This window comes from Anguilla anguilla, chromosome 15, assembly GCF_013347855.1.
Source record: "Anguilla anguilla isolate fAngAng1 chromosome 15, fAngAng1.pri, whole genome shotgun sequence".
In the NCBI taxonomy this organism is placed as follows: Eukaryota; Metazoa; Chordata; class Actinopteri; order Anguilliformes; family Anguillidae; genus Anguilla; species Anguilla anguilla.
In genome coordinates, this window is record NC_049215.1 from 26,207,820 (window position 1) to 26,221,417 (window position 13,598).

The 13,598-nt window shown below is 44.0% G+C and overlaps 1 protein-coding gene across 2 annotated transcripts in view; it reads left to right on the forward strand.

The window, feature by feature from the left end:
• The window catches only part of tbx15 (T-box transcription factor 15), a 39,581-nt gene extending 26,003 nt beyond the window's left edge, over positions 1–13,578 (forward strand). For both annotated transcript variants that reach the window (XM_035392965.1, XM_035392964.1), the window contains 5 exons: positions 2,124–2,295; positions 5,543–5,710; positions 7,711–7,775; positions 9,625–9,722; positions 11,178–13,578. In XM_035392965.1, coding sequence (XP_035248856.1) covers positions 2,124–2,295; positions 5,543–5,710; positions 7,711–7,775; positions 9,625–9,722; positions 11,178–12,004 — 1,330 coding nt within the window. In that variant the 3' untranslated portion in view covers positions 12,005–13,578. The remainder of the gene's footprint in view (positions 1–2,123; positions 2,296–5,542; positions 5,711–7,710; positions 7,776–9,624; positions 9,723–11,177) is intronic.
• Positions 13,579–13,598: the final 20 nt, after the last annotated feature.

A 13,598-nucleotide genomic window follows, 5' to 3' on the forward strand; every position in this document is an offset into this window, starting at 1 on the left:
ATATTTGTGGCATTTCAAACAAAGGAAAACACACAAAAATAAAGTCACTTACTTTTAAAGACTTATTTAAACATTTTCTCTTACTCTTTGGCTCCATGTTCCAGCTGCTGAAGTTCCTTTTTAGTGATATTGAAACTTTATACAGAAGTACAAGGAGGAAGGAGAACAAATTATTCAGTCCAGATGCTGCACCTCATTGCCCTAAATGTTCACGATTTTCACCTTTTAAAATACACATGCGCATTGCTCACATCCTGGACTATATGCAGTAAACTACCACACACACACACACACACACTCTCTCTCACACTCTCTCACACACGCACGCACACACACACACACACACACACAAACGCTCACACACAGACACACATAGTCTGGTTTTCACACGCTTGTCCAACCTCTGGGGTGTAATGGTGATACTGTCAGTCAGGTAACTTAATTTACTGCCTGGCCTGGCCTGGTGTGTGTGTGTGTGTGTGTGTGTGTCTGTGTGTGCGTGCGCGCCTGTCTGTGTACGTGCGTCTGTGCATGTGTGTGTACATGCTTGTGTGTGTATGTGTGTCTGTGTGTGTCTGTGTGTGTGCGCCTACATTTGTGTGTGCATGTGTATGCTTGTGTGTGTGTGTGTGTGTGTGTGTGTGTGCATGTGAATGTGTGTGTGTGTGTGTGTGTGTGTGTTTGTGAACATGTACACATGCATATGCATATGCATATGTGTGCATGGAGAGGGATTTTTCCCTCTTTGTGTAAATGAATGTCACATGAGGTCCATTTGGACTAGACTTTTTGGAGTATGTGTTTGGACTGTCAGATGAGGGGGAATCAGTTTAAGCTGTGTATGCGTGGAGTACTGGGCGATGAAGAGTAAGGACGATAAGTCTGTGTCCATGCGTGTGTGCATGGAGGGGAGGGGGGGGGGAGGCTTTCCCTCTTTGTCCAAAGGGGTGTTATATATAGTCCAATCTTTGATTCCGCTGGTGCCAGATGGCAGATTTAAGAAAGATGAAAGGGACTAATCAAATTTCAGTTCTGTTTCAGGCTAAGGTTTCTCCCTTCTTTAACACTTTCCCTGCTACACAGACCATAACCCTAAACAGCGCTTCAGACAGGAAATTACGGGAGGGCCTGGCCTTCACCGAGGGGGGCCGCAGGTGCATTTAATACTTGTAAGCAATAACAAGGGGGCGAAAATGAGAATTCGGTCCACGTTTTCACTCTTTAATGATGGCTTTGGCCGAGGCGATTTTTACAAAGCGACTCAGAGCTGCCAGAACTAAAGCCAAACAGCTGTCTGTTTTAAGGCTTGTAGTGCAGTTACCACTTACAGACCACAGAAAGAATGCTCTGTTTCGGTCGGGGACAAAACACATCAAAATATAAGATGCAAAGTGCAATCAGCTGCAAATACGCCGGTGCCATGACGTGTGTCCCTTTTCAAAGGGACGGCGTTCGGCATGCAAATGAGTAACAACAGTCTTCATCAAGGAGAGAAGGGTGCTGCCAAGTGCTCTGCTTTTTCCCTTCTGCTTCAAACTCAATGTATATGCCGCACTGATAAAGCGCAGTGCTCCGCAGCATCTCTGCAACAATGCTGTCATGCACCTACAATGCTATAAATGTGCTATTGATTGTCCGGTCCCACGGGCAAATACAGCTGATAACATTGCTGAGTAAAACGTCACTCAGCTGTGGTCCAGGGGTGTCACGGTTGAGCAGGTTTTCAAAAGCAAACAAGCAAGGAAACTGTTACAGCAAAAGCAAAATGGAGAAAGTAAAATATACATAAAAAAGCTGGTGGAAATACAAATAAGATAAATACAATTTACTTCAAGCTTTGAGATTTTCTACTGCATAATGCTCCAGGTGCTCCAATGTGAATATCTCAGAACTCGCAGAAAATGGTTGGTATACACTGCTGAGTGGTGGTATAAGACGTGGGCGCTCTCTTTTCTTTTGAAACCCGAATGCAGGGGTGAGGGGCGGAGCCTGTGTTTAATAGGGGCGGAGTCTGTGTTTACTGCCCCGTGTGGCTCCTCCCCTCTCTCGTGTGTACATTGTCCTCCGGTGTTCTGTGGTTCCGGTGTTGTGTGGTTCATGGCCGTGCGCTCTCCGTTCCCCAGGTACGTGTACCACAGCTCCAAGTGGATGGTGGCGGGTAACGCCGACTCCCCCGTCCCCCCGCGGGTCTACATCCACCCCGACTCCCTGGCCTCCGGGGACACCTGGATGAGGCAGGTGGTCAGCTTTGACAAGCTCAAACTCACCAACAACGAGCTGGACGACCAGGGACACGTGAGTGCTGCCGTGTCACGCTGCCACGCTCACACTTCTGTACATGCACATTTACTTTTACACGAATCTGTGCATATTTTTAAAGAGAACTCTTTATAAATGTGTTTTTCCTTAGGAACTATTTTTACGTTTAGCTTTTTAATTATTTTATCTTTCTAATTTTAATTTTATTATTTTTATATTCCCTACCATATTATTGTTTTTAGTATTTTTTATTTAGTAATTTATTTTACTGTTATTTTATATATATTCTATTGTTTTATTTTTGTCCTCTCGTCCATTTTTACTTCTTTCACTTTTTCTGTGAAGCACATCAAAGTGTTTGAAATGTGCTACATAAATAATTATTTATGATTATTGTTATATTTTTACTTGTTTCTCTGTAACTTTTGACTTTTAAAGAGAATGTGTTTTAATGATTTGAAATGTGGTTTCCAAAAAAGACATTATTTCATACTATTACATACCCTCATGAAACAGGCTGCACTCTACACCTACATGAGTCAGTTAGCACTTTACAACTGTGGAACATAGAAGTTTACCCCTGCACACCTCTATTAGACTGGTAGTGCTTTACGCCTGTGTACTTCAGATGCCACTCCACAACTGTACCTGCACACCTCCTCAGTAAAGGCAGGCCGCACTTTACACGCGCACCGGGAAAATGCATCTGTCTCCCTCCGCGGGTTTTTATCTGACACAAAAACACGGAACACGGAGCGTGTCTGTCAGACTGAACGTCCGAGACAGCTAGCCAAGCCGGCCTCTCTTCTTCCTCTGGGAAAAGAGAGACCTGAAAATCCGGTTTTAACGGGTTTACTACGTGCGGAAAATCCGACCCAAATCTCCGGCGATCCCTCGGCCGTATGACCTAACGCCCGGGGCCGCTTTATCGTGACCGTTAGGCCACGCCCCCTCCATCACCGCGGCGTGACGTAATGCCCCACTGACGTGAGTCACAGAGATAGTGAATAATGGGGTGACATCAGCTTAGGGGTTTATAAGAGGCTCAAACACTTAAATGCCACTTTCTCTCTTTCAATGCTTTGCATTCTCACTGCGTTTTTTGTTAAAGCTTTTAGGGTGGTTAGCATTGTGGTCCGATGAAACACTGAGAAAATTTCATGTGTTGCCTGGATTCGTGTTCTCATCGGTTGTCTGCCTGGGAGTTGTTGTGGGTTTTCATAATATAAGAATTCACTGAATAATAATCGCTAACATCATTTTTCTACCAGGCAACCATATTTTCTGCATTGTGACAATAATTTGGAGTAATGATTAAATATTGCAAGGACAAAAAAACATTTTATTAATGTGTCGTATTTCCGGTCACGCTGTTGAGTGAGAGAAGTGTACGTACTGCATTTGAGTTTTGCATTTGAGCATCTACACAACAAAACAACAAAAATATAGACTGTGGTGATGCTCCTAACTCGCTCTCTGGAAAATATGATTGCCCCGTCGTTTCAGGTTTTTCTGTGGAGCTTCAGAATTTTTTTATGGGCTACAATGGTTCGCTTTCGTCAGTAGGTACACCTCAAACCGGTGTGAAAGACACGCAGGCAGGAGAAGGGTCTCTGTGTTCACTGCCTGTCCGCAGGCCGGGTCCCGGAGCAGTAGGTTCGGTGGTTTTTTTTCCTCCGCCGGGACGCCCTCACAGAAGGGATTGCATTCAGCACCGAGGGTAATGTTTTCAGTGAGCTTAATGCTGCTGCTGTGAAGCGCCGTCGAGGGTATCGCAGCTTCGGGAAACTTGGCAGAAGGCGGACATTCTGCCGGGGCCCTTTGCATGGCTTTGCTCTGCGGGTAGGCCCCGCGTCTCTGGTGCGCGCGCACACACACACACACACACACACACACACACACACAGCTGCTTCTCTTTCTGCAGGATCTGCGTTATCGCCGAGGCGCAGGTCTCCGGAACGTAGCGGTGCGCGGGTGTGAAATTTGGGGCGGGGAGCGCATTTTTGGGGAGCTCGTGCAGGCCTTTGGGTCCTGAAGGCCGAATGAAAGACGGGGGCCGGGGGGGAGGGGGGGGTGGCGTCAGGGGGGTTGGTAAGGGGGGGGTTTGGCAGGATAAACTGTCATGGCTTCCCTCACACCGCGAAGTCCCCACCCTCCCCGGACCCACTTGACCAGGCTTAGCAGAACCGCGCCAAGTTCAGCTGTTTACCACATCTGACGCTTAACTGAGACACAGCAACAACAGCATCATCAGTCCCTACAAAAGTACATTACAGGCCCTCACAAAACGCTGTGTGAGATGACACTGTTAAGGACACAAACAAACAAGGTTTTCTTGGCTTGAATATTATGTTACATAAGCACCTCTGTCAGTGCAATGTAAAAATGAGACTTTAAAAAAAATTCATGTATGTCTATGTAGCTACAGGCTGATAGCAAAAAGAACATAACCAATTTACTTGTGACAAAAAGGGGTCTTTTTGAGTGTATATTCTCCCAGAGCTACCATTAGCAAATTTGAAACCCAATATTATTTCGATTTATATTTTTAAGAATTTCATAATTTTTGTAGCAGAAAGAAAGGTGAAATGAGTGATAACTGTCATCTGTGTGTCTCATCCTGCAGAGATAGAGATTTTATTCCTGTTCAGCTTTTAAAGGCTTTGGCCGGGCTTATACCAGCGAGGGCTTAGGCCTCAGGGTCTGCCTGTGTGCTCATAGGACTGGATATTGAGGACGTGGGGGGGTGGATAGGGGGGCAAGGCAGAAAATTAAATCGACTGTCACAGTTTTTTGTGCTGCTTTCAAAATTCCCTTTTTTTATTTGACCCCGTAGTCCTTTAGTAGCATCAAGGGACATCGCTCACTTTGACTCTTAATTAGAAACACACATGAGACCGGAGGGGATGATAGACACGGCCATACCAGCCTGTTTGCCCTCCCTTTGGTGTGAAGTCTTCATGTTCATTGCTCTTGACCTGTTCTCATTGGTTACACAGCCAAAACGCATTAAAACTGTTGGGGTGGCCTTCCCCCCCTGGCCCTCCTGACCACCCGATCCCACCCCACCTCCATCCACCACCCAAAATGTAACTAAAACCCGATTGGTTCTGAAAAGGCAACGGCAGTCATACTTACGTTATATACTCAATGTAAATGTAAACCATACACACGCTTGGCGTGTTGTAGCTCAGGCATTTGAAGTGTGGCGAAGCGCGCATTGGCTTTGTTGTTCCGCTGATGGGAGTTTTTGTTGTTGTTTTTTTTTGTCGTCTGGCCTCAGGTCATCCTGCACTCCATGCACAAGTACCAGCCGCGGGTTCACGTCATCCGGAAGGACTTCAGCAGCGAGCTCTCGCCCACCAAGCCGGTTCCCAGCGGGGAGGGGGTGCGCACCTTCAGCTTCCCCGAGACCGTCTTCACCACCGTCACCGCCTACCAGAACCAACAGGTCAGCCCCCCCTCCCTGCCAGCTAATACCCCTCACCACTCATTTTCCCTATTAATATCTTTCCTAGCAGAAACAAATACACACTTTTTAATCTTTATTCTTATGGAGAAAAACAGGAGCACAATGGTGAGGGCATGGAGTGGGAAGGATCCCAGGGAGCAAAAGCTGGAATTTAGACGTCTAGAGGGGTGCGAATCCAGGTTGAGAGACATTTTGACATAAACCGACTCTGTTAACCTCAATTTATCTCAGGTCGTACTCAGTCTCGCTATGTCATCATCAGCCAGAAAACTTTCACTTTTCAACCAAACGTAGCCGGGTTTTCACCAGCATGCTTTCAGGTGGCGTTTCACTGACTTCTCACCGCAAACATATTTACTGGCAGTGTGCGATTTTCTAGCCCCCTCTCTCATCCCTGTTTATAGGCTAGCCATTTTTTACCTTTTGAATTTTTAAGTTGAACAAAAGAAAAATATTTTTATTTTATGTGTATTTGATAAGGCACATAACCCCTCCTCCCAATGTATTAGATTTTTAATTAGGATATAAAGTACATCTTCACAGCCATTGTAATTTCAAATGTAGATTCTCTTCTTCCCATATTTTTTTTGGCTGCCACTGCCGTAATATGTTTCCACCAATCAGCACTGTGCAAGCAGAAATGTCCCAACAAGCGAACCAGGAGTGTTCAAACCTCATGGCCTGGCTGGTTTTATTTGAACACTCACACCTCCCGTGTTCCATTCTGGGGAATGGAACAAGCCCTGACTTTCCACCACATGGATGAGAGAGACCAGGCTGTCCTACCTTACTGCTCTGTTAGATATGATTTAAAGCCAGGAATGATTGATCAGCCCCATTTCCTGTATTGACGCAGGAAGACGGGGAATCCCAACATGTGCCGGTCACGCACCACATGCATTAAAAATAAATATGGCAGTGTGCAGTAGCGGACTGAGTGCTGTAGAGCGGTGGGTCTGTGGGTCCATGATGGGAGGTTTAGTTTGCAACGTGTAAAGTAGTTTAACATTTTGTAAAAATAAAAATAAAAGTGTACAATTGTGCTCCTTTTTTTTAGTTAGGGATGACCACACAAGTTTTGAAATCAGTGACTACCTCAGGATGCATTTTATTATTACTAGAAGTGTTTCTGTGTTGCTCCAAATATCAATATTAGCTATTTTCCAGGGTGAGTAAAACACAATTTTGTGACATTCCAGGTTGTGAGGAATATGTTTAAAAAATATGTTTTCCAAAAAAAGGATTAAATAAAAAAAATAACCCACTCTGCAGATGTAAGCTTTTTTTATCAAAGGGGATGCATACCTCATTTTTAAATGAGGTGATATGTAGTTATACGGTAAAATTCTTTTGTAATGTTAATATGCAAGAATATTAAAGTCTACCACAGTATTGTATAGTAATATTAAAACATTCGTCAGATTACTAGATTGTAAATTGTAGTAATAAAAAAGCTATCAGAAAAAAATTATGATCAGATGAGAAGAGATCAGCTTTGGAATGGGAAATCCCTACTTTTCTGAAAGTTATGGGGAAATCTCATTAAGATTTGACCTCCGAATTACTGTGATTTTACTCTCCGAATTACTGTGATCTCTGAATGAATGAAATTCAAGAGCTGTTTGTTTTGTCAATTTGTAAATGTTTGTTTTTCTCCAAATCCTGCTGCGTGAGAACTGTAACAAACATCTAGTTGTTCCGGACCACCTACTGCTGCCTAACTCATAATAATTTGTGCTTCATGAATAGCGCACATTTTAAAAGGATGTATGTTAATTCTACACAAATTTAAAAAATAATTTAAAAAAACACCAAATCCGTGGTAACCTACCAAGGTGTATGCCTGTTGCAATTTGTGATAAAACCCACAGGATAGTTTTTAACAACTGAGGTGTATTAACCAAATACATTTCTGACCGTCTTTTATACCCTAACTATTTCGTTATTTATTTGAGCTCTTATCTGTTTCGTTTTTACAGATCACCAGGCTAAAGATTGACCGCAACCCATTTGCAAAAGGATTCCGGGATTCTGGAAGAAACAGGTAAGTTCCGGTGACTTCTGGGGATACAATCAGTCGTATTCTTTTAGCCTTTACATCCCTAGGGATCAAGAGATCAGCCCTAATTGTGAAAGAACGCCTGCTGTGTTGATGTTTCATATCAAATCATTTATTTTCTCACGCAGCCAGTCAACTGTTGTGAAATTTGTGATGAAAAATAAGTGTTATGTGATTTTATTTTTTTGGGGGGGGGGGGGGACACAACTGAGCTGTGGTGATGGCCTAGACTTTCTGCTGATGGAGCATTCACTGGGTGAATTATCATGTAACTGGGGAAACGCCGCAACAGACCCACAGCACATGAAAGCACATTCATCTGGACCTCATTACCAGCACAGATATTTGAGACATCTTTTTTCATTTTTCCAACAATAGAGTGCCTGATTTATGAACTGTCATTAAATGTTTATTGCAGACAAACTACAGATGAAAGGATTATATTTGCATATATAAATATATAAATACATATATATATACAAACACAGACATACATACATACAAATACAGACACTTGCATTGTAGTAACCAATTCACACACTACTATGCTGTAATGTAATTTCCTGTTTACTTTGAAACATTTCTGTTTTACCTTACCTGAATGTTTCAAATACTTGGTTTCGGCCATGATTCAGTATGTCACATCTGCATAGTGGATTTCTTGACTTTAAAGAACTTTATTTTCAAGTCAAAGTTAAGAAGATATTTTGATTAAGTTCAGGTTATAATTGTTCAGGGCAATTGTTTAGTGGTCTAAAATAAGTAAAGTTAAAAAGTCTACCATGCTTGGTAGTAATGTATATACTTACTTCTACAGGAATTGCATTAAAAAACTTATAGTGTGAAACCGGTAAGCCTTACATAGATGCTTTTAGTAATAAAAATATTTTAAAAAAACATAAAATAAACAAATAAAATAAAGAGCATAAAATAAACCAACGAGCTACAATCTACAATCCAGTGGCTGATACACATTGTGTAAGTATGCTTTATGGGACTGATGCTCTCCGCTTCTGTTTGACGTTACCTGAAAGTACAGAATGCAGCTCCAGTGGCATTGATGTAGTGTAGCGCCAAGCATGTGCCAAACGTACGGAACGCAAGGCACCGTTACCCATCAGCTGGATTTTTCCTCTTCTTTCACGCTTCCGTTAATGAGATTGAGCAGCCCTGACTGAAAAGAAACAGTAGGTTTTTTTTTTTACAGAGTGTGGCTTGCAGATGAAGCACATTAAAAAAAATAAAGAAAACTGCGTTGACACCATTTAATTACAACACAAATGTTAACGTGTCACATCACGCTTGTTTTTATTTAATTTGTTGTATTCCGTCCTCGATAGTTTTATCCATTTTATTTTAACTTGTCATACCGCTTTATGTTAAAGTAGGAGAAAAAAATTATACTTGACTGTGAGAGTGTACATTAGATTTTTTTTCTTGATCATTATGAACAAGCGGAGCAGGAAAATGACGTTGGAATGTCTCTGAAGGTGATTAGCTTGTACCTATGATGTTACGGAGCGGCTGGAGGATTATAACTCCTAAAATAACATCAGTAGGAAAGAGCCTTTTTCATGGTACAGGCCCAACAGTTCGGAGCTGAATAAATCACAGAGGAAAAAGACCTGTGTCAAGATCTTGGATGAAATGTCATTCAGATTTATGTGCACTATAAAAACCTGCTCCTTTTAAATGGTTCCCCTCTGAGCTTCCTCTACCTCTCACTCTCTCTTTCTCCCACTCTCTCTCTTTCGCACACACACACACACACACACGCATACACACACACGCACACGCGCGCACACACACACACACACACACACACACACTACAGGACCGGCCTGGAGGCGATCATGGAAACCTATGCCTTCTGGAGGCCTCCAGTGCGGACTCTTACCTTTGAAGACTTCACCAACATGCAGAAACAGCAGGGTACGTGCCGCTAGGAGATGTCTTTTATTTCACGGAACGTGTCTGAGGTACTGTACGCTAGACCCACCTGCTCCCAGGTGTTTACCAGTCCTGCGGAGATGTGAATCTGTGGATCCCTCCTGTAACACTCTAGCCACCCAAGAAATTGGCCCAGTAATATGCATTTGGGCGCTGTGGGGTTCAAAAAGGGGAATTCATTTTAAACCCACTTCCTTCTCAGATCAACCGTTCAGTCAGTTCTCTTTTTTCTGTGGTCACAAAGTTAAAGCCATTTTCTTGCTCTTTCGTGCACCGCGACAACATGGCAGCATTGTTTTCTTTTGCTAGATTATGTCTGTTTATAATCAGCCCATTCAAATCAGTTGAGTGCTAACGAAACCCCACTGATGAGCTCTCTCCCCATTTTAATGAGACTGAACTCGCGGCCGCGGCCACATCAGACGCGGGCCCAATTGAGTGATCAGCGAACCCCCTCGGTGTCGTCGAAGCCGTTTTTCCCTCGTGCATGACAGTGGAGGAAAACCATCAATTTTCCAGCATGACATCACCAAGATCTCCCCTCTCGTCCAGAGCAGAAGAGAGCGGGGCCCTGAGTTATTATCAAAGGCATATGGTGCGAAGTCAGGCGCTCGCCAAGAGCGGCCTGAATTATTTAGCAACGCAGGGTTTTGAACTAAGCTTTTTTTTTTTAAAAAAAGGAAATCTGGCCAGATTTTTTATTAATAAAAAAATATGTGATTGATTTCCCATAGCTATCCTATTGTTCCAAGAACCTGACATATTGGATGTGAGTCTGCTCAGAGGCAGCCCCCCCCCCCCCCCACCCCCCCCAGCTCTATACATGGATATATGCGAGAATTATATATGCCGTACATTTTGTTGAGGGTAGAACTATATGTTTGTGTTGAGGAGACCAATACCGTGCCCAATCTGTCCTTTTAGTGAGGCAAGAACGCCTTGATTTAAAGTGACATTTACCATAAGGTATATGGTGAACCTTAGAATGACATGTCTTTGGATGAGGAATGGAATACGTTGCATGCCTATTATTTCGCCATTCCAATGGGTTCCAACTCAAAAAAAGGGGGGAACATACTTTTGATAAATATAATAAGGATAGGGTTTTGAGAGAGTTGCACTGCGCTCACAATAAACTGCTTTGTTTATTACTTTAAATTTTACTGTAACAGTTTTGCTTATATGTTGCATGATTGCTTTTATGTTGCTTTTAGATAGTTTTATTAAAGCCACCTGTAAGATAGTATTCTATAAACAAACTTTTCTCATTGTGAGTTGTGTGATTTTTTTCACATAAATGAGCTAAAATGTAGGTTGGAAAGTCCAGAACCTGGATTCAGAAACTCGGTGTCTCATCGTTGGACCCTGCAGGTGTTTTAGCTGATTCTAGAGATCAGCTGGCACAGTGACCATTCATCTGCTGCATGTATTTTTCAGGTGGAAGCACTGGCACCTCTCCCACCACGTCCAGCACGGGCACCCCGTCCCCGTCCGGGCCCTCCCACCTGCTGTCCCCCTCCTGCTCTCCGCCCACATTTCACCTGGCCCCCAACACGTTCAACGTGGGCTGCAGGGAGAGCCAGCTGTGCAACCTCAACCTGTCCGAGTACCCTGCCTGCGCCCGCAGCAACATGGCGGCCCTGCAGGGCTATGGCGGGCTGGCCGACGGCTCCTACGGCCGGCTGCAGGCAGGGGGCGCTGTGCCCTCCGCCCAGCCTTCCGACTCCTTCCTGCCTCAGAGGACTTCCTCCCTGATCGCGGCGGGGATGCAGGCTGGCGCCCACGCCTCGCTGCCCGGCGGCGGTGGCGGCGGTAAGATGGAGGCCTACGGCGGCCAGCTGGGCTCCTTCCCCACCTCGCAGCTTCAGTACGTGATGCAGGCGGGAGGTAGCTCCGCCCCTGGCTCCGCCTCCGGCTCCTCCTCCAACCCCTCCTCCTCTGCAGCCCACATGTTCAGCAGCAGCCACCACATGCAGCAGGGATCGTACAACGCCTTCTCCCTCCACAACCCCTACAATTTATATGGATACAACTTCCCAGGATCCCCAAGGCTGGCTACCAGCCCTGAGAAGCTATCAGCAGCCCAGAGCAGCCTGCTTTGCTCCCCCTCCTCAGGCGGAGCTTTTACCGAGCGCCAGTACCTGTCCAATGGGATGGACGGTGTTCACATGATCAGCAGTCCTGCGGGTGGCCAGCAGGGGGCGAGCGGCTGTGATGGTCGGCAGTACGGAGGCTCCTCCCAAATGTCAGTGCACATGGTCTAAACTGGAGCACTACCATTGGCTGATGACCCATGCTAGTCTTTTCTTCATTTGTCTCACGATTTGATTATTTTTTTCGGTTTCCATGTTGTTAATAAGTCTGTAATCAAATGAAGGGAAATACATGTCATTAATTTTCATGAACTGTTATCTGATGTGACACTTGCGTGCCTGCTAAGGTGCAAAGCAGCGGACATGTCAAAATGACCTTCCTCACAACATTTAAATGTTTTAATTGACTGAATGGAAGCAAGTCTATTTTATATGCTGTTATGGAAATGCCTCTGGAAAATGTATGTTCCCCTCTTGTACATCTTGGGCCCACTCTCACAGTAATTTGTACACACAAGACTCTTGTTTGGAACTGCTGATGGCAAGGCCATGCTGTGAGTTTATTTTATGACAGATCTCAAATAACCCAGGAGATAATATTATAAAGTCTCTGTTTGGTGCAATTGTGGAAATGTAGTGGACTATGGCCTGTAGAAACAGCAGCCATAACGACTCTGGCCTGCGAACCATGACAAGGTCAGCTCTCATCACATGAGGGCTTTGGGTAAACAGGCTGAACCATCAGCTCCCATCTGTAGCATCGAATCTCAGTCAACAGCGTATGGTTCATAAAATAGTTCTGTAATAGCACTATTGTAGTACTACAACTTTGCGACAGTGTCACCAGAACACATGTGTTTCCAGAGAAGAGCTGAACAGCAAGGAAGATCAAAATGTACTGCTCCCAGGCTAGAGTTGAACATTTTTATCAGCATGGACTGTACCACCATAAGGAATGGGTGAGTGTGGGCAGAAGTTGCATAACCACGGAGGGAAAAGACTTTGCAAACGACTGATGCAGGGTTTTTTTATTTTACAGCCCATTGGCTGGGGCATTTCAATGGAAAGAGTGAGTAATAGTGTATATGTCATTGTGCTCGGATGCAACATTTGGACAGACTCTAAGCCAAAGGACTCTAAAATCAAAATGGAGAAAGGAGGAGGGGGAAGATGGAAGTTAATTGTCCACACCAACCAAGGGAGCTGTCTGGGAGGGCTGGCAGTGGTTCCAAATCATTCTGAGAAAGGTCCACAATGGTTCTGAATCTTGATTCAGGCCCACAGCGACTCTGAATCATTGAGTCAGGCCCACAAAGATTCTAAATCTTTTCTAACAGACCTGCAGTGTTTCTAAATCAGAGATGGGCACACAATGGTTATGAATCACGTGCAGACCACTATGTAACTTAACAGCATTACAGTCTTGTTTCCCTTCTCCTGGTGCTGTGGCAGACCTCATCATATAGATTGTTTTTTTTTTTTTTTTTTAAATATACATAATGGTGAGTGCAAGCAAAACTATAAGCTTTGAAGTTATTGAGTGCAAATACAAAATACGAAAATGGAAAAATTTTAAGTATGTTTTGGTGTGTTGTAGATAACTGTATTTATATGCCTAGCAATATTACAATTACATTGATACCAGAGGGCCAGTGAGGTGTGTCTAGAATGTAAAATAAAGCTTAAAACAAAGGGATATCAATAAAAAAACAAGGCCTGCTACAAAAAGAACTGTAAATAAAAGTGCCAAGCACAAAAAATCTCA